Source organism: Sceloporus occidentalis, unplaced genomic scaffold (assembly GCF_023333645.1).
Source record: "Sceloporus occidentalis isolate IW3139 unplaced genomic scaffold, rSceOcc1.0.p SCAF_9, whole genome shotgun sequence".
Classification (NCBI taxonomy): Eukaryota; Metazoa; Chordata; class Lepidosauria; order Squamata; family Phrynosomatidae; genus Sceloporus; species Sceloporus occidentalis.
In genome coordinates, this window is record NW_028316989.1 from 15,737,153 (window position 1) to 15,756,793 (window position 19,641).

The 19,641-nt window shown below is 41.4% G+C and overlaps 1 protein-coding gene across 3 annotated transcripts in view; it reads left to right on the top strand.

Moving 5' to 3' along the window:
- Window positions 1–11,327, top strand: part of SORL1 (sortilin related receptor 1) — an 86,378-nt gene extending 75,051 nt beyond the window's left edge. For all 3 annotated transcript variants that reach the window (XM_089537365.1, XM_089537366.1, XM_089537367.1), the window contains exons 42-48: window positions 1,037–1,156; window positions 1,722–1,886; window positions 2,786–2,960; window positions 3,245–3,351; window positions 3,638–3,830; window positions 4,524–4,736; window positions 4,999–11,327. In XM_089537365.1, the coding sequence (XP_089393491.1) occupies window positions 1,037–1,156; window positions 1,722–1,886; window positions 2,786–2,960; window positions 3,245–3,351; window positions 3,638–3,830; window positions 4,524–4,736; window positions 4,999–5,066 (1,041 nt within the window). In that variant the 3' untranslated portion in view covers window positions 5,067–11,327. The remainder of the gene's footprint in view (window positions 1–1,036; window positions 1,157–1,721; window positions 1,887–2,785; window positions 2,961–3,244; window positions 3,352–3,637; window positions 3,831–4,523; window positions 4,737–4,998) is intronic.
- Window positions 11,328–19,641: the final 8,314 nt, after the last annotated feature.

The window sequence follows — 19,641 nt, forward strand, 5'->3', positions numbered from 1 at the left end:
CGTATAAGACAACCCCCAACTTTTCAGAAGATTTAAAGGGGTTCAAAAGTCGTCTTATACGCCGGAAAATATGGTATATAAGGTAGCATGGCATAGTGGTTGAGTGTTGGACTATGACCCTGGAAACCAGGTTCGATTCCCTGCTGGTCCATGGAACCCACTGGGAAACCTTGGGCAAGTCATACTCTCTTAGCCTCAGGAAAAGGCAATGGCAACCCCCCTCTAAAGAAGCTTGCCAAGAAAACCCCACGATAGGTTTACTTTAGGGTCTCCATAAAGCAAAAATAACTTGGAGGCACACAACAACAACAACAGAATAAGGTAGCACAATTACATGTGAAAGATGCAACATATTCTAACTATAAACAATATAGCTTTTTTTTTTATCATCCATGGAAGACAAGTTCATTACCAGTATTTCCAGTTTATCTTCATTTATTTTTAGTTTCACGACAACCCTGGGAGGTAGGATGTGGCAAAAGATAATGAATTGCTCAGTGCCATTGAAGGAGCTTCAAGGTTGAGAGGGAATTTGAACCTAGTTCTCCCATTTTACGAATGGTTCTAGTGACAGAGACCCCCTGGAAGATGGGAGGCTTTTGGGAAGTAGTGTTGAGTGAAAAATCCCCTTGCATGCATATTTTTATTTTTTAAAATTAATACCTGGTATCAAAGTCAAAAGCTTCTATACATTTAAGCAGAGTTGCTTCCTTTTTAAATTTCAAGGCCTCAGTATAATTTGCCACAAGACCACCACAGACATCTTTGGGCTGGACAGTTACTAAAATGTTTTAAAGGGCTACAGAATTCTGTATGTATTATCAAAGCTGTAGAAAAAAAGATGCCAAGCTCTTTTTCTCTGTGAAGTCAAAGGCTTTCATGGCCGGCATCCATAGTTTTTTTTGTGGGTTTTTCTGGCTATGAGGCTATGTTCTGGAAGAGTTTATTCCTGACGTTTCGCCAGCATCTGTGGCTGGCATCTTCAGATAAATTTTCTCTTTTTCTCTTTTGCATCTCCTCTCCCTGCCTCCAACAGGTGTATGGCATATTTTATGCCACATCTTTCCTAGAGCTCTACAGGAATCCTAACAATGCCACCACCACACTGCACAACATCACAGTCATTGTCAACAGAGATGAGCAGTATCTGTTTCTGGTAAGGTGTTGTACCTTAATGTTCTTCCCCTTCCCCAAACAAGTGCAACTCGGGGCACAGTTGGCCAGTTCAGTCTCATGGTTGAACATTAATTTTTGGAGGCATCTTGAAGAGGTTTAAAGATGCTACAGATCTTTGGCCTCTCTCTCTCTCTCTCTCCCTCTCTCTCTCTCTCTCTCTCTCTCTCTCTCACACACAAACACACACACACTCTTGAATGGCTTGTTTCTGCTCCTGTGATGAGGAGTAGAGATTTTTGCAACTGCACAAAGGAGACTTCTGCTGCTAAACCTCTACATCCACATGTGTATCTCCTTTCTGTGAAGGAGCAAGGAGCTCCATAGCTCCTTATTCCATATAATTTTAACATCTTAACCTGTTCTTGAGGTTTAACCAGTTTTTGAAAGGGATACTCAGATCTAATTGATGGATTTGGGGAGTCCCAAGGTTACACTGGCCTCCCGCATGGGCTGTATTTGTTCAATGGGAAACACAATTCCCATCTCAGAGATAGGGAGACACTAGAACAGATGATGAATAACCAATTCCTACTGACCTTGTTAAGGTACGTGTGGTTTCTCCGTACCAAGGACCACCTTCTGATTACATCGTGGTGAAGATGATTCCTGACAACCGCCTGCCTCCTCGGCATCTACATTCTGTGCACCTGGCAAAAACATTTGCTGTCATTAAGTGGGAGTCACCGTATGATTCACCCGACCAAGATATGGTAAGATGGCTGCACAGGTTTGAACCTAAGCCCAGAACTGATTGACAATTTACTTACTTTTTCATTTTCAGTTTCATAAACTGCTACAGAAACCTAGGAGGCAAGGAAAAGGCATTTAGCTGAGTAAAGAATGGCTGTTGTTACAAAGGGGAAACATGCAGGCAAAAGAGTTCCCAATTTGAATCAAATGTGTAGTTGAAAATGGAGGGAAACATTTGTGACCTCATCTTCACTGTTGTGCCATAAGAGTAGTGGGAAGGTGAGGACCCTTGAGCCAGAGGCAAGGCTGTAGGTTTAGCATTACATTTGAACAGACCAGGAAATTTAAAATTGGAATTATGGTGATGCATCCAGTCACAAAGTTGCCAACAATTGTAGATCTGTGTGGGCCAGAGTTTTTGTTTTTGTGTAGAAGGAGACATCTCCAGCCCTCTTAGTGGCAGAGAAATGGAGAGTTCTGCCCTGATCTTCCAGTCCCTTGTAAACCCAGTTTTTATTGCAGAGCGAGCCTTGTTGCACTGAATGTTTGTCCATGGGGCTTTCTCATTCCCTTCTGTGGAACAGGAATTTTCTATACTTGTTGTAAATGAAGTGACTCCTTCCGTTTCAGTGACTGAAGAAGATTTGGTGCCATGGGCATTAAATAGGGTAGTGAGAGCCAGCGTGGCATAGTGTTGGACTACAACTTCGGAGACCAGGTTTCGATTCCCTGCTTGCCATGAAACCCACTGGTTGACTTTGGGCAAGTCGCATGCTCTCGGCCTCAGAGGAAGGCAATGGCGAACCTCCTCTGAAAAAAATTGCCAAGAAAACCCCTTAATTTCACGATAAGTTGGAAATGACTTGAAGGTATTGGAAGGAGGAATTATCAACTTTCAATGTGTTTTTGCTTCCTTCAGTTATATGCTGTAGCAGTGAAGGATTTAGTAAGGAAGACAGACAGAACTTACAAGGTGAAAACTCGTAACAGCACTGTGGAGTATACCATCAAGAAGCTGGAGCCCGGTGGAAAATACCATATCATTGTTCAGCTGGGAAACATGAGCAAAGAAGCCAGTCTGAAAATTAGTACAGGTAAGCACTGGTTCACTTGAAAGCCTGTCTTGGAAAAACAGTTGGAATGAAAACAAGATGCTGGGTTTATACAGCCCTGTTGCTCTTTACACCAAAGGCCATTTTAAATAGCCAAAGGCTGTGTAAGCTTGGCTGCGCTCAGCAGGGCTTATTTTGGAACATTCTTGCATAGAGTTGCACTTACATTTTAAAAATTATTTGGGAGAATTGAGCAAAGTTGTTGTTCATATTGCTGAGATATTTTCTTCAATACTGACATCTTTCTCCTCTCATTTCTTTTACAGTTTCCTTGGCTGCTCCAGATGCCTTAAAGATTATAGCAGAAAATGACCATATCTTGTTGTTTTGGAAGAGCTTAGCTTTAAAAGAAAATCATTTTAGTGAAAGTCGGGTAAGTTATAACCACCGTGTCTGAATTCACTCCCTTTTGTCTTTTTTGGATGATACATATATGAACACAACCACACTTATTTATTTTATTTTATTTTATTTCTGTCCCGCCTTTCTCTCAAAAAGGGACCTATGTCTATGTGCATACATACAAAGTATACATACACACATACAATATATGTATATGTGTATACAAACAGAGAGTGAGCCATAATAATAAACACAATGCCAATAACTTTATTATAATTTTAATAACTTTAAAGTGTTTTCTGTTGCTTTATTCTCAGGGGTATGAGGTACACATGTCTGACAGTGTGACCAATACTACAACATACCTGGGAAACACTACTGAGAATGTGTTCAAAGTTTCCAACCTGAAATCAGGCCACAATTACTCCTTCACAGTGCAAGCAAGATGTCTCTACAGTGGTCAGATGTGTGGAGAACCCGCAACACTTCTCTATAATGAACTAGGAATGGGTAAGGAAAAGATCTCTCTCTTAGGCTATACCAGCACCGCAGAAATAATCAAGTGTGACACTGCTTTAGCTATCATGGCTCAATGCTATGGAGTTCTGGGAACTGTAGTTCTGTGAGATATACAGCTTTCTCTGACAAAGAGCTCTGGTCCCACAACACACTATGATTCCCAGCACTCCATAGCATTGAGCTGTGGAATGATAAATAAATAATAAAGTCTGTTTTGGGATAGGAGGGTGCTAGGAGCCGGTGTGATGTAGTGGTTAGTGTTGGACTGAGACTTGGGAGGTCCAAGCTCAAGTCCCCACCCAACCACCAAGCCCTGAAACTCAATGGTTCATCTTGAATAAGTCCTTCTCTTTTAACTTGTCTTAAATCACAGGGTTGTTGTGAAGATAAAGTAGGATAGAGGAGGAGTTGGAGGAATGGTAAACTATACACTGTGTTGCATGTAACTAACATGTAACATGTATTTCTAGGCTTCAAAACCCTGTCGGGTCAGCCTGAGGAAGCAACTCTTGCATTGTTCTGGCAACATACAAAGGCTCAATACATATGAGTCAGTATGCAAAGCAATCTTGTAGCAGCTTTGTGACCAAATGAAAGAAAGAAGTTGATAGCATGAGCTTTCATAGACTTGAGCCTACTTGCTCAGAAACATATGAAACATCCCTCCTTTTCTTTCTCCTGTAGGAGAGGATCCTGCTGCATCTACGATGGGCAAATCGACAGATGTTGCTGCCATCGTGGTACCAATATTATTCCTCTTGCTAGTGACTGTGGGCATAGGGTTTGTCGTCTTATATATGAGGCACAGAAGACTTCAGAACAGCTTCACAGCCTTTGCCAACAGCCACTATAGTTCCCGTCTAGGGTCTGCCATATTCTCATCAGGTGATGATTTAGGTAAGCGTCATCCCTTTTTTGGGGGGAATCAAATGTGATCTTGAAATTGGTGGTTCCCATAAGGAGAATGCTGTGCTGGATTGTTCAGCTACAAAAGTTGAATGGTTGGGTTTCTGTTCTGGCAGTCAGCCCTTTTGAGCCCTGTTATTTACAGTTTTTGGGGAGGGAAGTAACAGGCTTACACCTTCATGCATCATTTCAAGCATTCATGTTGCTCCATATCAGTTCCCATAAGTTATGTATAACTTGTGTTTCTTTGTAGGGGATGAAGACGATGAAGCACCAATGATCACGGGCTTTTCAGACGACGTCCCCATGGTGATAGCATGAAGTGTGTTTCTGACGCCAGAAACCAAAATGGTGTACATATTTTATTTGATAGAAAAAAACAAAACAGTCAACTGTTTATTTTAAAACAAAAAAAATATGCACTTTTGAGTTGCAATACGTTATTTTTGTATGGGCTGAAAAAACTGATGAAGAAGAAATAATTATTACACTTTGTAGTACACAGCTGTGAACTTTCAAACCAGGTTGATTTAGTAATGAATATCTGTTCTTGTTGTTGGGTTTCCTTTTTATTATTTCAATGATTCCTTTTCAAATGTTTAATTTAGTCTTACAAGGCTGTGCTTGCTGGGCATGCTTTTAAGTCTGTGAGATGCATATATATAAATATATATTCTGTTGACTATGACTCTGATCCTCAGAGGACTTGTGGATGGCCAGAGATAGTCCCATTAATGTTGATTCCAGTTTGTGATAACTGGGTGGAACTAGATGTGACAGAGGACACAGAGCTGCCTTCTGACCTCAATCTTGTAATCCATAATAACAGGAAAATATGGTGTGACCCCATCACATTAGGAAGCTATATATCTGGATCCCACAATGACAGGGATGGGTAAGCTCTAGGGATGCAGCAGAGTTGTGGCTAATGGTTTCCATGGTGGCAAATCCATTCTGGAGTTTGAGACTGAACTTTTAAGGGGGACATACAAGGTGCCAAACCTATTTTAGGAATAAGCTTCAGCACCTTTGATAGCACTGTCCAGATGGAAATAAAATTAGAGTGGCAAAGAGAGGACAAGACAATGAGTAAGAAACGAAAGCCAAAACATAGTAGTAAGATCCAATTCTCTGAAGGTAGGAAGTACTTTTATTTTGGGGGATAAAAGAATGATGTGTTCAACAATTTTACAATTTAATTGCTTTCAGTTTGGAAACCAATTAAAAAATAATTTAAAAAAAGCACTGTCCAGAATTCACACTAAAATGCAGAGTGGATTAATCTCTCCATGGATGTTGCAGCCACCAGCACCCACTCCAATTCCTTATTTCTTACACCATTACCAAACTCCTGAGCTCTGTGCCTAAATAGCAGTTGGCCTAATCTGTCCCTAAGGGACTGTCCCTAGGCTCAGAGCTTGCCCTTCAATCATAGACATTTTTCTCTTGTGTGAGAACATTGCCTGAAGGTGGAGAGAGTGTGTCCCCTGGGGCAATGTACCACTTCTGAACCCCACTTTTGCAACACCTTGAACCCTCTGGTTCATTTTTAAAGCAATTTTTTTGCCCCCAGATAGTCCAAAATCATAGAAAACGTAGAAAACTACCCTACAATCCTTTTGAAATTGACTGTTTTGACTTGACAGTTTGCCCAGAATGGTGGCTGGGAATGGATGTGATGTCACTTCTGGTGCACCAGGAAGCATCAGTTTGGCCCATTTTCAAAGGCAGGCATGTGTTCTCTGCTGCATCTAGCTCTACCCATGCATGAATGGAGGTGGGATGAGGAGGAAGGAAACAGTTGTTCCTTGTGACATTTATTATATGAAGCCTGTGCAACTGAAATGGGACAGTATGGATGGCTTGGCCACTGGTTTCCTGGGTGCACATTTATCTTAACCCTCAATTGATGCTGCTACAAACTTCTGTTCATTTCTGGGGGGCTTTCCTAAATCCCTTACAAGTCCCCTGAATCTAGCAACTAGGAAAACCATTTCTCTCAGGATCAGAGTCTTAAGTTAGTGATTTTTTTTCCCCTAAGATAAATTTTATTTTTTAAAAAAATATTCAGGAAATACAAATCTATATCTATATCTATATATCTATGAAGAGAGACGATAGTTCCTGAAGGTTTTACATTGACTTAAAAATTCTTTGGCTATTGTTTTATATGAGAGTTTTGTTTCTCTTTTATTAATTTATTAGGAAATCTGCTTTTGGTCAGAGTTCCAAGATTCTCAGTCATGTTCACACTGACGGTGTGGGGAAATGTGCCACTTTAACCTTTTGCAAAATAGTCAGGTTGTTTCTTTTGTTTTTATTATATATATATTTTTTTTCCTGGTGTCCTGTGATTGAATCAGGTATTAATGCCATAGTAAAACATAAAACAAAAGCAAAAACTCAGTACATTTTATTTTTTATCTTTGAATGTTTTTTATGTGTTATGAGAATGCAAAAAAAAAGATGGTGGGATAGATAGATAGATGTATTGTTTTGTCAAACTGAGGGCTGAAATAGTTTCTGCAGAGCACTTAGCATGCATTCACAGAAGAAGAAAATCCCTCAAACCAAGCGCACAAAGTTTCATACACTTTTTAGTTTGATTTTCTGATAGTGGTTTGTTTGGGGTTTTTTGATCCAAGTAATGCTCTGATCCCTGAATGTCCTTCGCTATGCAGACAGCGGTTCTTGTGTGAATAGGTTTTCCTGTTCACTTAGATCAGGAGTTGTGATTCTCTGACCCATGGCTGCATGTAACTCACTATTGCCCCTGCTGCAACATCTGTAGACCTCCAGCACTGGAAAAGAATAGTTTGTCCCCAAAATGGAGAACCATAGCAAAACTGAAAGATTGCACCAGAAGCCTTTTGGAACCACAGTCCTCCATTTTATGGTTTTTTGCTCACCCCATCTCTTTTTGGAGTTTAAAATAAGCTCTTTTTTAAAATCAGAATGTGATTCCTGTCTCACGAAAAGAAGTATTGCTTGGAGAGATCTTGGTGGTGTTGGAACCCTCTGCTCCTGTTCACTTCTGACAGGGATGGAAGAGGAAAAGCCCGTAATAAGTTACTTTGTGCCAATGGAGCTGCACCCAGAATGTGTGCAATGAAGCTCCAGGTGTCCTCAAGGAATGCAGTTGAGGTTCAGCTTACCCATTCATGGGAACCAGATGCTGTGGCCCACTCTCTCTCTCTCTTCTCTTAGAGACTGAGGTGGAAGAAAAGTAGGTGGATCTAAAGAGTGCTGTGGGTGGGTGGGTGACTTCAGACATCTATCAGCTTCAGACATCTATCAGAACTTGGAATGGTACCAAATCCCTGTGTTCTCTGGGATTCATAAGCACCAACCTGACTGAAGGGAGTTTTCAACTGAATGCTGAAGGTTTTCCCCATCCACAACATGTAACTCGTCTTCAAGAGTATGTGGACTCTTTGAATGGAGAAGGGACAGCTCTCGTAGCAGTGTTGTTCATGCCTGGAGCCCCTTGAGATAGATTTGGGACTTATGGTCTGTGCAAGCAGCAAAATGGGAGAACATGGGCCAAGCAAAGTGAAAATCTCCATTGTTGTTCATTGCTGTGTACCTTCAAGTCATTCCTGACTTTAGGGCGACCACTAAGATGAACCTGTAACCAGCCACTTTAATTCACTTTAAATGCCATTAGATCGATTGTGCTTTTGTGGTTATCTTTCTTTCAAAATGCCATTTTGCTGTTGGTGTTTTTTTGTTTTGTTTTGTTTGTTAAGTACTGCCTAAATGAAAATCCTCAATTGGTTTTGACTTTTCTTTTTTGAAAGAGCTACCTTACTCATTACAAACATTGTTCAGTGGTAACTATGGGTGTATTTTTAATGTTCATATGTATTATATGTTTTCCAATCAGTTGATGTTGTGGACTTAGCACAGCTATGCAGGTTTGTCCCTGGAGCTAAGCCTTCAGTAGTCAAACGATATCTGGTATCTTTGTCTTGTCTCTGTGTGAATGTGGATTCTACCATACAACCAGACAGTAAGTGTAAGGGCTCATTTAGAAGTTAACCCTCATCCTCCTCCAAGGCTGATGAAAATAGCTTTTCTGTGGTGAGCACAACATTTCATAACCTCTTAACCCAAGGAGCCATTTCATATTTATGCAGTAGACTTAAAATATATTGCACCAATACTGCATGCTTCCAATTGGTGGCTGACCAAGTTTAGAAGAACATGAGAATATAAGAAGAGCCACATTGGATCAGACCAAAGGCCTGTCTAGTTTAACATTCTGTTCATGCAGTTGGATGCCTACCAATGGGACACGAGTGCAACTTCACTCTCCATCTCATATTCCCTGTGATTGATATACAGGGGCATACTGCCCCTGGTACCATAAGTGATATATAGCCACCTTGACTAGTAACCATTGCTGGCCTCCTTGAATTTAGTTGCACCCTTATCTCATTGTGGCAGCAAATCCCACAGTTTATCTATGTGTTGTGTGAGGACGTATTTCCTTTGAGCTGTCTGATCATTTAGTTTCAGTGGAGGAGCTGAGTTGTACTAGAACAGTGGTTCCCAACCTTTTCTGTGCCTCACACCCCTTGGAAACATTTCATTAATGTGCACACCCCCTGCAAAAGTAATATCACATTGAAGAAGTCTAATTTCTGAACCCCAAATTGATCCACATACAATACCACAGGTAAACAAATTGAACTTTTTTTTTAAAAAAATAAGCATTTTGACTCAGTGCATAAAATGCAATTCTAAATTTAGCAGTTAGATTCTCATTTATTCAGGAAAAACAAATGAGTGATGACTTGTGACTCAAGGACCCAAGCCCCTCTTTATTTTAGCCCCTAAAATCCCATCTTGCACTCCAGGTTGGGAAGTCATGTGCTATAATGACAGAGAAAAATCACTCACATCTCCTTTCCCACATTAAACATAACTTTATATACTTCTATCATGCCCCTGTTTTTGTTTATTTTTTAAAACAGGGGAGTCGTCTTTGTTCTCTTCAGTCCCTGCTGCCTCCACCCCACAAATGCCAAATGCCAAATGATAAGAGATTACATGGGTAATACCCATTGGGTATTTCCAATGGTCCTCTTGTCTTCACAATTGGGAAGAGACAGGGCATCAGATCGGGTGTGAGTCCTCTTCCAACCCTTTATGAGGATTGGATTAATTCTTTCTTGGGTTGGTGGTTCCCCATCTCCACCACTGGGACTGACCTTTGGGATAAGAGGCTTCTAAAATACAGTCCACCCTCTCTATATGTGGGGGATCCATTCTGGACTCCCCCGCGTATGGAGAAAAGAGTGTATGCTCAAGCCCTATAAGAAATAATTAGGTGCGTGCACACGGCGCACAAGTCGCAAAGCACGGGTATGCGCCTCATTATTTCTAATGGGGCTTTCCTTCTGCATAAGCTCAAAGCTGCGGAAGGCAAGCCCACCTATGAGGAGGGCTGACTGCTACATCACAGAAACTTTTTTCAGCAGCCAAGAAGGGGAAGAGGGAGTTGTAAAGTTTCATTCATCTTTCTGTGCTTCTAGGTCACATGTTTCTTCCCCTATTTTGTATATGCAAGTCCCGTTGCCCCACATTGAGAAGCACAAAGATTTGTGTTTGTCACGGATGCAAGTATCTTTACTGACTTTAACCAAAAACGTTGCTTTGCTGTGTAATGTAGTCTTCCTGCCGTTGAAGTGAATATCAAATGGTCCAATTGTAACTTCATCAAACAAACTTTAACTTTTTAATTCCAATCATTTTCCCAGTAATGGACCACGGTTTGCATTAACAGCCTGAGGGTGGTACTCATCCATAACTCAAGGTAAACAGAAGCATAAAGGAGCTTCAGGGTATCCATTGGATGAAAATAACCCATTATGGCATAGGATTGTCTATGGATATAGACCATTGGTTTTCATAGCTATGAGATATCTCTTCCATACTGTCTTGTCTGCCAAGAAACATACATAACTGTGTGCCTCCTCATCTGCTGTTGAGAATTTGCAAAGTAGTCAAGGGCCTTTTGTAATACATACTCTGGGTTCAAGCAGGATGCTGGACATTAATCCCCCAGCCAGACAGGGAACTCAGTTCAGAAATAGCTTGGTATATTGCAAATCCAAATGGAAACCTTGCTCTCAGAGATTCCTTCAGAGGGATGTCAGTAGGATTGTCAGTAGAAGTGGAAATGCTCAGAAAAAGAAACGGTGGTGGTGGGGGAACAGTTTTCCCCTATTATTATTATTATTATTATTATTATTATTTTCAAAATCATTTTTCCAGGGGGAAAAAAGTGGGTTATGACATATTCTTTTCTAGAATGGAGAATAAAACATTTAAGAAAAAGGTTTTCCAATATTTATTCCTTCTGCCTTATTTCCAAAAGCTATGTAGTAAATAAACTTCCATATAAGATTAGGTATCTCACCTTGCTGCAGTTGCTGCTCTTGGTTTTGTTTTGATTTTTCAGTTCTCCACAATGGAACAATGGAGACAAAATAATTCTCTTTGGCCTGTTACAGACTGCCAAAATAAAGCTGCTTTGGGTCTCTTTGGAGGTATGCTATTTAAATAATGCATGGGTCCTACGAGTCCAGAGGTCACACCAAAGCCACACTCCATTCCTAAGCACCAGAGTGCAGCTTTGGTGCAGCTTCTGGATTCTTAGGATGCATGCATCATTTAAACAGCATACCTCCAAAGAGACTCGAAGCAGCTTTATTTTGGCAGTCTGTAACAGGCCTTTGTTTTACTAATGTTGATGGTTCCTCTTTTTATTACTTTCAGTTGCCAAAGGAACCTGCTATTGCATTACTTTTCCAATTTCCCCCCAAATATCTATTTTTCTTGAAAAAACAGGAAGAACATGGGGAAAAGTTCCCCATGGCTTCATAATTTCTCGTAACTTGACATCAAACTTTACATTTTTCACCTGGGATTCTTCCCAGTGTGTGTTTAGATTTTGTCCACATAGCCTAGCAATGTCCTCTTTGGCTGGCAGCATCTCTCTGGGTCTTAGGCAAAGTTATTTCCCCTGCAATTGGTTCCTTCTCCTTTGAGACACAAAGGATTGAATCTGGGATTTTCTCAACTCACAGCAAGTGCTCTGCCACTGAGCTATGAGCCCTCTCCAAATTTCACTTTTTGACTTAGTGCTATATAACTGGTGGACACTCTCAGTCTCTCAACTGACACAACCCTCATCCATAATCCCAAACCCTGTTTTGATTTTGCAAAAAACCACCACCACTGTGTGATGATTCTTGACAGGGCTAGAGCATTTTATATGAATTAGTGAACCCTTTGCTTCAGACGTATGAGCAGGGCTGATGAATAAACTGTATATTTTTATGAATGTCTGAAGCACAAAAAGGTGTGTGGCAGTGTTCATGTTTGTAAATAGATGAATGCGGAGTCGTCTGTTACATGTCAGTAGTTGTTGAAACATGGTTATGTCTTGAGATATTTTCATCTGAGTTCTTCTTCTTCTTCTTGGTATGAGAGATAAAGGGGAGTTCTGAGGTTTCTGCCTATCCCTTTTGTGCAAGGAGTGAACAGCAGCCTGACTAAAATGGCTTCTCCCTCTTTTGACATCAGAGAAGGAGAAGATACGAAGTCATTTGACATCAGCAGATCAAGGCAGTTATGGCAAACTGGCCGCCTTACCTACTTCACTGGATTTTGTCTACACATAACTAAGTCCAAATCCAACCTGGTGTTTATTTCAGTGAGGGTTTTTTTTAATTTTTTGGGGATCATGGATCCCTTTGAGAATCTGATTAAATCTCTTTCCCCCAAAATTGAACATAATTTTCAGAGTGACAGGAAGGGAATAGAAGGGGGAAAATATTTTTTGCTCCTGCTTCACAGTCTTTCTGAAACCCATCCATTGGTGCTTTTAGAGGTCCATGGACAGCAGGTTAAAAATTCCAGGTTTATGCCTATTGTAGAAAGGATATTACCAAAATGTTATCAAGTGTCATCTTTGAAAGCTCTTCTTTTGTTATTGTGTGCCTTCAAGACATTTCTGATTTACGGCAATCCTAAAGTGATCCTAGTGGGGTTCTCTGGGGCTGAGACGACTGTGATTCGGCCAAAGGTCACTCAGTGGGTATCTATGGCCGAGCGAGGAATTGAACCCAGATCTCCAGAGTCCTAGGTGGGTTACACACACGGAGTCAGTCCGTACTAGGGTTAGGAAGGTGCGGTGCTTCCGCACCCCCCTAACCCTAGTACGGACTGAGTCCGTACAAAATGGCGGCTCCCCTTCCACATGGGGGCTGCCATGACGACGTCACGACCGCGCCGCCTCTATACGGGGTGGCGCGGACGTGACGTTGTCGGTCCACGCCAGGGTGCTTAGTGCGCCCTTTCCGCGGACCAGGAAGGAGCTCCGTTTCGGAGCTCCTTCCTGGTTTGCGGCGCCACTTTGCGTCGCTGGGCGCAGCCTTCAGACGGCTGCGCCCAGCGAAGCAAGGGAGAAAGGGGCCAAGCGGCACCTTTCTCCTTCTCCCCGGCACCGCGGGGTGTCCTTGGGGCTTGAAGCCCCAAGGACACCCCTTTCCAGGCTGTGGGGAAGGGGCCTTTTGTCGCTTCCCCGCAGCCTGAAAAGCGGCGGATCGGGGCCTCAGCGGCTGCCGTTCTGGCCGCTGAGGCTCCGATACACCGGGGAAAGGGGCGGGTGCAGCCCGCCCCAAATGGGCGGTCTGTAACCCGCCCTAGTCCAACACTCAAACCACTACACCTGGCTCTGTAAAGTTACATACACACTGACTTATAGCATTGACTATATTTTAGGCTCTGTACTGAGATTTCAAAACAGAACATCCAGGATCACTGACAATTCAAAAACAAATGGGACCAAATTGAAAAAGAATATCCAGGGCAGAAAGGAAATTTAACATAAACTAGGAGAGACTGAACAAAAGCAGAGTTAAAGAATGCCATATGTAAAGTAGAAACAGAAAAGCCAATTAGTGCATTAAGACAGCAGGAGGCAGAGAGGCGAGAGGCAGCATTTTGAAATCATGCGCTAATGTGAGTCAAAGAGGAAATCAGCTGAATATTAACGGGAGGTTTTACACTGAAAGGGAGAAAGTAACAAAAGGAAGGGAGATTTAATAAGATTAGTGGTAGATGAACGGAGGGATTAAGGGCGAGATGAGAAAGCAAGATCATGAAGATAAACATAAGAAAGGCACTAGTAGTTTTAACATCCAGTTTACACTGGAAAGTCTTTCCCTAAGGAGGAGGAAACACATGCATACATATATAAGTGTGATAAACCTGATCTGCTCATCCCAAATAGTAAGATATTAATTTTATGGAGAAGGAAGAGGGTGCAGAGGGATGGATTCAGTTGGTTCCCACAACTAGCAAAGCTTCTCGAGTGGAGATCCAGTCATGCATCACAGTTACAACATTATGATTCTGCTTTAACTACCATGGTTTCATAGTGGGATTTGCAGTATTAGGGTTCGAATTCACATCCAGGGAGCTCTTATGCCTTGCCAAATTACAAATCCTAGGATCCCGCAGGATGTTGCCATGGCAGTTCAAGTGGAATATAGTGCTACAATTGTGTAGTGTGAATGGGTCCTGGTTGCATGCACCTGCAGGCTGGGTCTTTTCATGTGTAGCGAGTTTGATGCCACTTTAGCTGCCATGGCTTCATCCTGTGGTCTCCTGGGGTTTATAGTGCACTGAGGCACTAGAGCTCCCTGGCTGAGAATTCTAAATGTCCTTAGACTACAAATCTCAGGATTGCAGAAAGTGGAACCACAACAGATAAAAGTGGAGTTGTAGAAATACAGTTGACCCTCCACATTTGCAGATTGGATTATTTGCAGTTTTGATTAATTTATTCTTTCTAGGAATCTCTAAGTCCTCCAGCACAACTCTACCAAATGTTGACCATTGAGTTGTACTGGAGAACCTAGAAGTGCCTAGAGAAAAAGGTCTTCCAGCATGATTCTATGAACAACTTCGGCAGATGTTGACCATAGAATTGCACTGGAGGACCTGGGGATTCCTACAGAGATGTTCTCTCAGGTAAAAAGAATAGTGGTTTTTGATTTGTGGTTTTTCCACATTCATGGGGGTCCTTCACCCCTAAGCCCAGCAAATGTTGAGGGACCACTGTATTACTATGTAGTGTGAAAGGGCTCCTGGTTCCTGGATTGGTCTAGCCAGGCAGAGGGAACATGCACAATCTGTCTGCACATGTGTTTGATGCGCATCATGAAGTAGCAGCAAAGTCAAGTGTAATTCTGAAAGAGGGTTGTACAGTATTTTTAAATGGTGCATCCTATATTTGAAATTTTCAAAATGTGAGTATTGCTGGAAAAAATGTTTGACTGAGGGCCAAACAACTGGGTTCAGAGCCTTACATCCATTATAATCCAAGTTGTGATAGATATGGATTAGGCTCAAGGGACCAAAAATAAATTAATCTGATAGTTTTTTGTGGGTTTTTTGGTCTGTTTGACTGTGTTCTAGAAGAGCTTGTTTCTGATGTTTTGCCAGCATCAGTGGCTGGCATCTTCAGAAGATCTTCCTTTGAAGATGCCAGCCACAGATGCTGGTGAAACGTCAGGAATAAACTCTTCCAGAACATGGCCACATAGACCAAAAAACCCACAAAAAACTATGGATGCTGGCCATGAAAGCCTTTGACTTCACAAATTAATCTGAGTTTGGCTTTTTCTATAAAGGTCTATGTGCACAGAAAGCAAGAGAGAGCATATTTATGCAACCTGGCCAAAGAAAGGTCGCAGACTCCATGATACTCTAGCTTCAAGGTAACTAATAAAAGGTAGTTTCTTCCCCAGATTTCAAATGATCATTCCAGTTTCATGGAATTATGCTGAGTTGTCTTCACAGAGTTTCTTGCAGTAATGGGTCACTCCTCTCCATTTGACTTGTCTCAGTACTTTGTTATCTGTGTCATTTTTTCTTAGTCATTAATTTCTGCTGAGTATTAATTATTGCACAATTTGAAGAAAACTTCTTTGTCTTTCAATGTCATCCCTTCTTCCCACTTGAATAATACAAAGTTACGGTAACTGAGTCAAGGAATCAGTTGTTTTCAAAATAAACCAATAAACCCCTTTGCCTTGTGTCCTGAGTTTTTGTCGAAAATAGAAGGCAGTTGCTTCTGAATGCTCTTCCTGTGTGTTTGTGGGTTTATCGTGATAGAAATGTGGAGATCAAGGTGCAGGGTTTGCTTGGGTGCAGTTGGGGTGTGTGTGTGGATTGGCATAGTTTGTATGTTGCGTTGATGTCTACTTTACTTTGTATGATTTAAGGGGACTTCATAATGAGTCAGGAGAAAATTGAAATGCATGCTTGGAAGAGGCAGTCTCTGAAATGTTTGGATCTGGTGAGATCTTTTGTCATGTCATCTATGAACAGGATTACATATTTCATCCAGATTTCAGATAGGGAGAATTGATAATTGGCTGGAATCCTGTTGGTGTCTTAAAATACATGTCGGTTTCCGTGCAGGAACAGACACTTTGGCCCAATACAGGATAGCAAATTTTGTCTAGTATGGTATACTACATTTTGATGTTGTGGAAGTAGACTTGCCCAAGTGGCACAACTGCACATAGCGGCAGATTTCACATTTTGGTGTGCTTATGGTTCAGTTGAGTTCTTGGTTCAGCTGTGCAGTGCTGCCATTCAACACAAGAGTTACCTATCTCATGAGCAGAGTTGGGGAGAAGAAAGTTTGGTGCCTACTGGCGATAGACCAGCAAGGGTTTCTAATTTCTGATTGCTTAATAGTAACAACAGCAATTTGACATTTTTTCACTTTTTCACCTTTGCCTTTAGAATATCCAAGACATTCTGAACCTACACAGGGTACTAGAAAAACCTCATCTCTAATTGTCAGTGATGTTAGTACATGCTGTCTAGGTCCTTGCAAAATGTCAGACTCCACTCATTTCTGATAACTTGGCATATTAATTGTGTTAAGACTATGCAATTCAATATAAAAATAAAATGAAAACGTTTGCACTGCATTGGGCACACTTATTTCTGCAACCAAAGAACGTCACTTCCCATTGTGTGCATTTATATAAGCCTCAGATCAAATCAAAAACATTTAGCTTTGCTTGTTGCTCACACTTGTAAATGAGTTTTGTTGCTTCCCATATAAAACCCAGGCTGGTCAGAAGCTCCAGTTTCTCCAGGTGCTCATTCCCTTGCTTTCAAGACATTTTCAGCTCAGTATATTTTGTAAACAGATCCAAGACAGGAGAGACTGAGAAAGTTGAATTGTTGACTCACAGGCTGTATGTATCCCATCGTAGGGGAATTTTCAAAGTTGGGATCATAGTTCTGCAATACTAGTAGAGGAAAATATATTTGCGGAAGACATAGGGTTTTTTGTGTTTGTGTTAAAGGCTTCTTTTTAAAGGCAGCCCCCCAAGTGAGGAAACAACTGCAAAATCACACTGAAAGATGCCTGTATGGTGGAATTAATGACATCTCCCTAACTTTTTTCCAATTATCTTTGCTGCGAACACACATTCATGGAGTTTGCTCTCTCCTCATTAACTTGATCCGCAGGGAATACTACCTTGGTGCTCTTCTTCCCAACTGCGTGGGTGTCTGGCATATTTGCATGCAGTAAATTACATTTCAAGCATCCGACAACAAGGTTGTCAGCAAACTGCAAGTCTCTGTGTGCATTCAGGAGGCAAAAGCCCCATTCAGAAAGGAATAGGGGAAGATATGACGAACAGCCTGACTCGGAAAGGTGTGATGGTAAGCGTTGAGACCTTTACTTGTTCCATGACTACCACCAATGCTTGTGTGGACATTCACTTCAATCCCACTCACTACCACCAGTGGTAGAATTCAAAGATATGGCCATGTTAGTCTGCAAAATCAGTATGTACAGAGACTTTGTAGCACCTTTGAGACTGAAAGAAAGAAGTTGGCAGCATGAGTTTTCGTAGACTTCAGTAGGAAGTAGACTGAAGCCTACAAAAGCTCATGCTGCCAACTTCTTTCTTTCAGTTAGTCTCAAAAATGCTACAAGATCTCACTACCACCAGGTATAGGACTCTTCTAAATGGTCTTGTGGTCACGGTGTGGCAAACCTTATTTAATCCCATCATTGGTCACCATGTGGTGTTATGCATCCCTTAAGCATAAAATGTGTACAGGGTGAATATGAGAACTATCATTCCTTGTCAATTCGTCTGGATATGCTGAGCCCCTACATTGCACAGAGGTCTGTGTGTACATATATGTACCTTTAAGTCACCTGCCAACTTATGGCGGCATCATGAATTTCATAGGGTTTTCTTAGGCAAGGAATCTTCAGAGCTGATTTTGCTGATGCCGTCCTCAGAAATATAGCCTACAGCACCTGGTATTCTTTAGTAGTCTCCCTTCCAAGTACTATCATGGCCGAGCCTCCTTGGTTTCCAAGATCAGACAGGCTCTGGTGCTTTTAGGGTATTTAGGCCAGACACAAAATTTTAAAAGAATTAAAAGACTTTATTTATTTATTTATTTATTTATTTATTTAAAAAGCAACAATCCTAAGGCTTTTCCTCCCACTGAGCTTTGCCCTACTACTCACCATCTCTTCAGCATTTTAAAGGGACACAAATGTACACAAAAGTTCGTTTCGTCCAAAATGCAGAGGTTGGGGAGTAGTGGAGTCATCTGGTACATCTGCACACACCCCCACACACACCCTTAGTGACACCCTAGCATACATTGATCTTTGCAAGCAGTAGCATTAGCACTATATGTCATTAAACATGATGCTCAAGAAGAGACCTGTTCTGTTCATTGTGTTGCTGACCAGTTGTCACTTTGGAAATGGGTCCAGCAGGTGGCAATGAAGAGCAAGGGAAAACTAAGCCAGCCTTGGAGTGTGACTGACAAAAACCAGATGTGCTTCACCTCCACTCTTTGCCAATTGCCTAGGGCTCGGCTTTATGCTTCCTAAATTAAAGTCAGTGAGTTCTCTGCTCAGCAGCAATGTTGGCGGGGCAGTAGCAGTGACTATTAGGTGAGTGCACAAAGCCTTGGGCTTCGCCCACCTTACTCATCCTTTACCGAAATTGGGGACTAAGCCTAACAAATCGAATTTGATGACTTCTTTTGCCTTCCCCTCTGTTGAATCCAATGTAAGCCTGAATCATTTGGGTAGTCTCAGCTTTGGTAGACCTTTTGAATCCAGGGGATTTGTGTAAGGGTTATCAACCCAAGATTGAATGGGTCAACTCTAGTTGAGATTACTAATAGGATTCAGGTCCCAATCCGCGATTTCCTACCCTTGCATCTTCTATTGTTATATCCCCCTCTTACTATCAGAAATGAGATACAAGAAACTGAAACCACAATGTTATTGTGTGCAACACCACGCATATTGGCAATGCAAAACGTATAGGCAGAAACATTCACTCCCTTCATGGTTATTATTTATAAACTATACAACCATTCGGAAACAAACCATGTTGTTACACTTTCATAACACTTCCACGCAGCCTTACGAAATGAACCGCCCTCTCAAAGGAGCTTACAAAGAAAACGACTTGCAAATCCACAGATTTGTTTGCTAAACATAAATCAACAACGCACTTCAATGAAAAGAAGAAGAAAAAAATCCAGGGCAATTTACATCAGTTGTAAAACACAGGAGGAAAAAAAGAAAGAAGGAAGGAATTACAAGCAGTAAATCTACAGCTAGCCCAAAGTCAATACCATCACTAAAAAAAATATGTTAAAAGAAGAAAACAAAAGAATAAATATGAAGTCGAACAATGATTTGAAATCACTGCCAAAAGATAGCATGCAAAATGTTAGCAAACAGCTAACCTCTAGGTATTGCAAAGGTGTTCTGCAATAAGCATGGAAAACAGGAGCT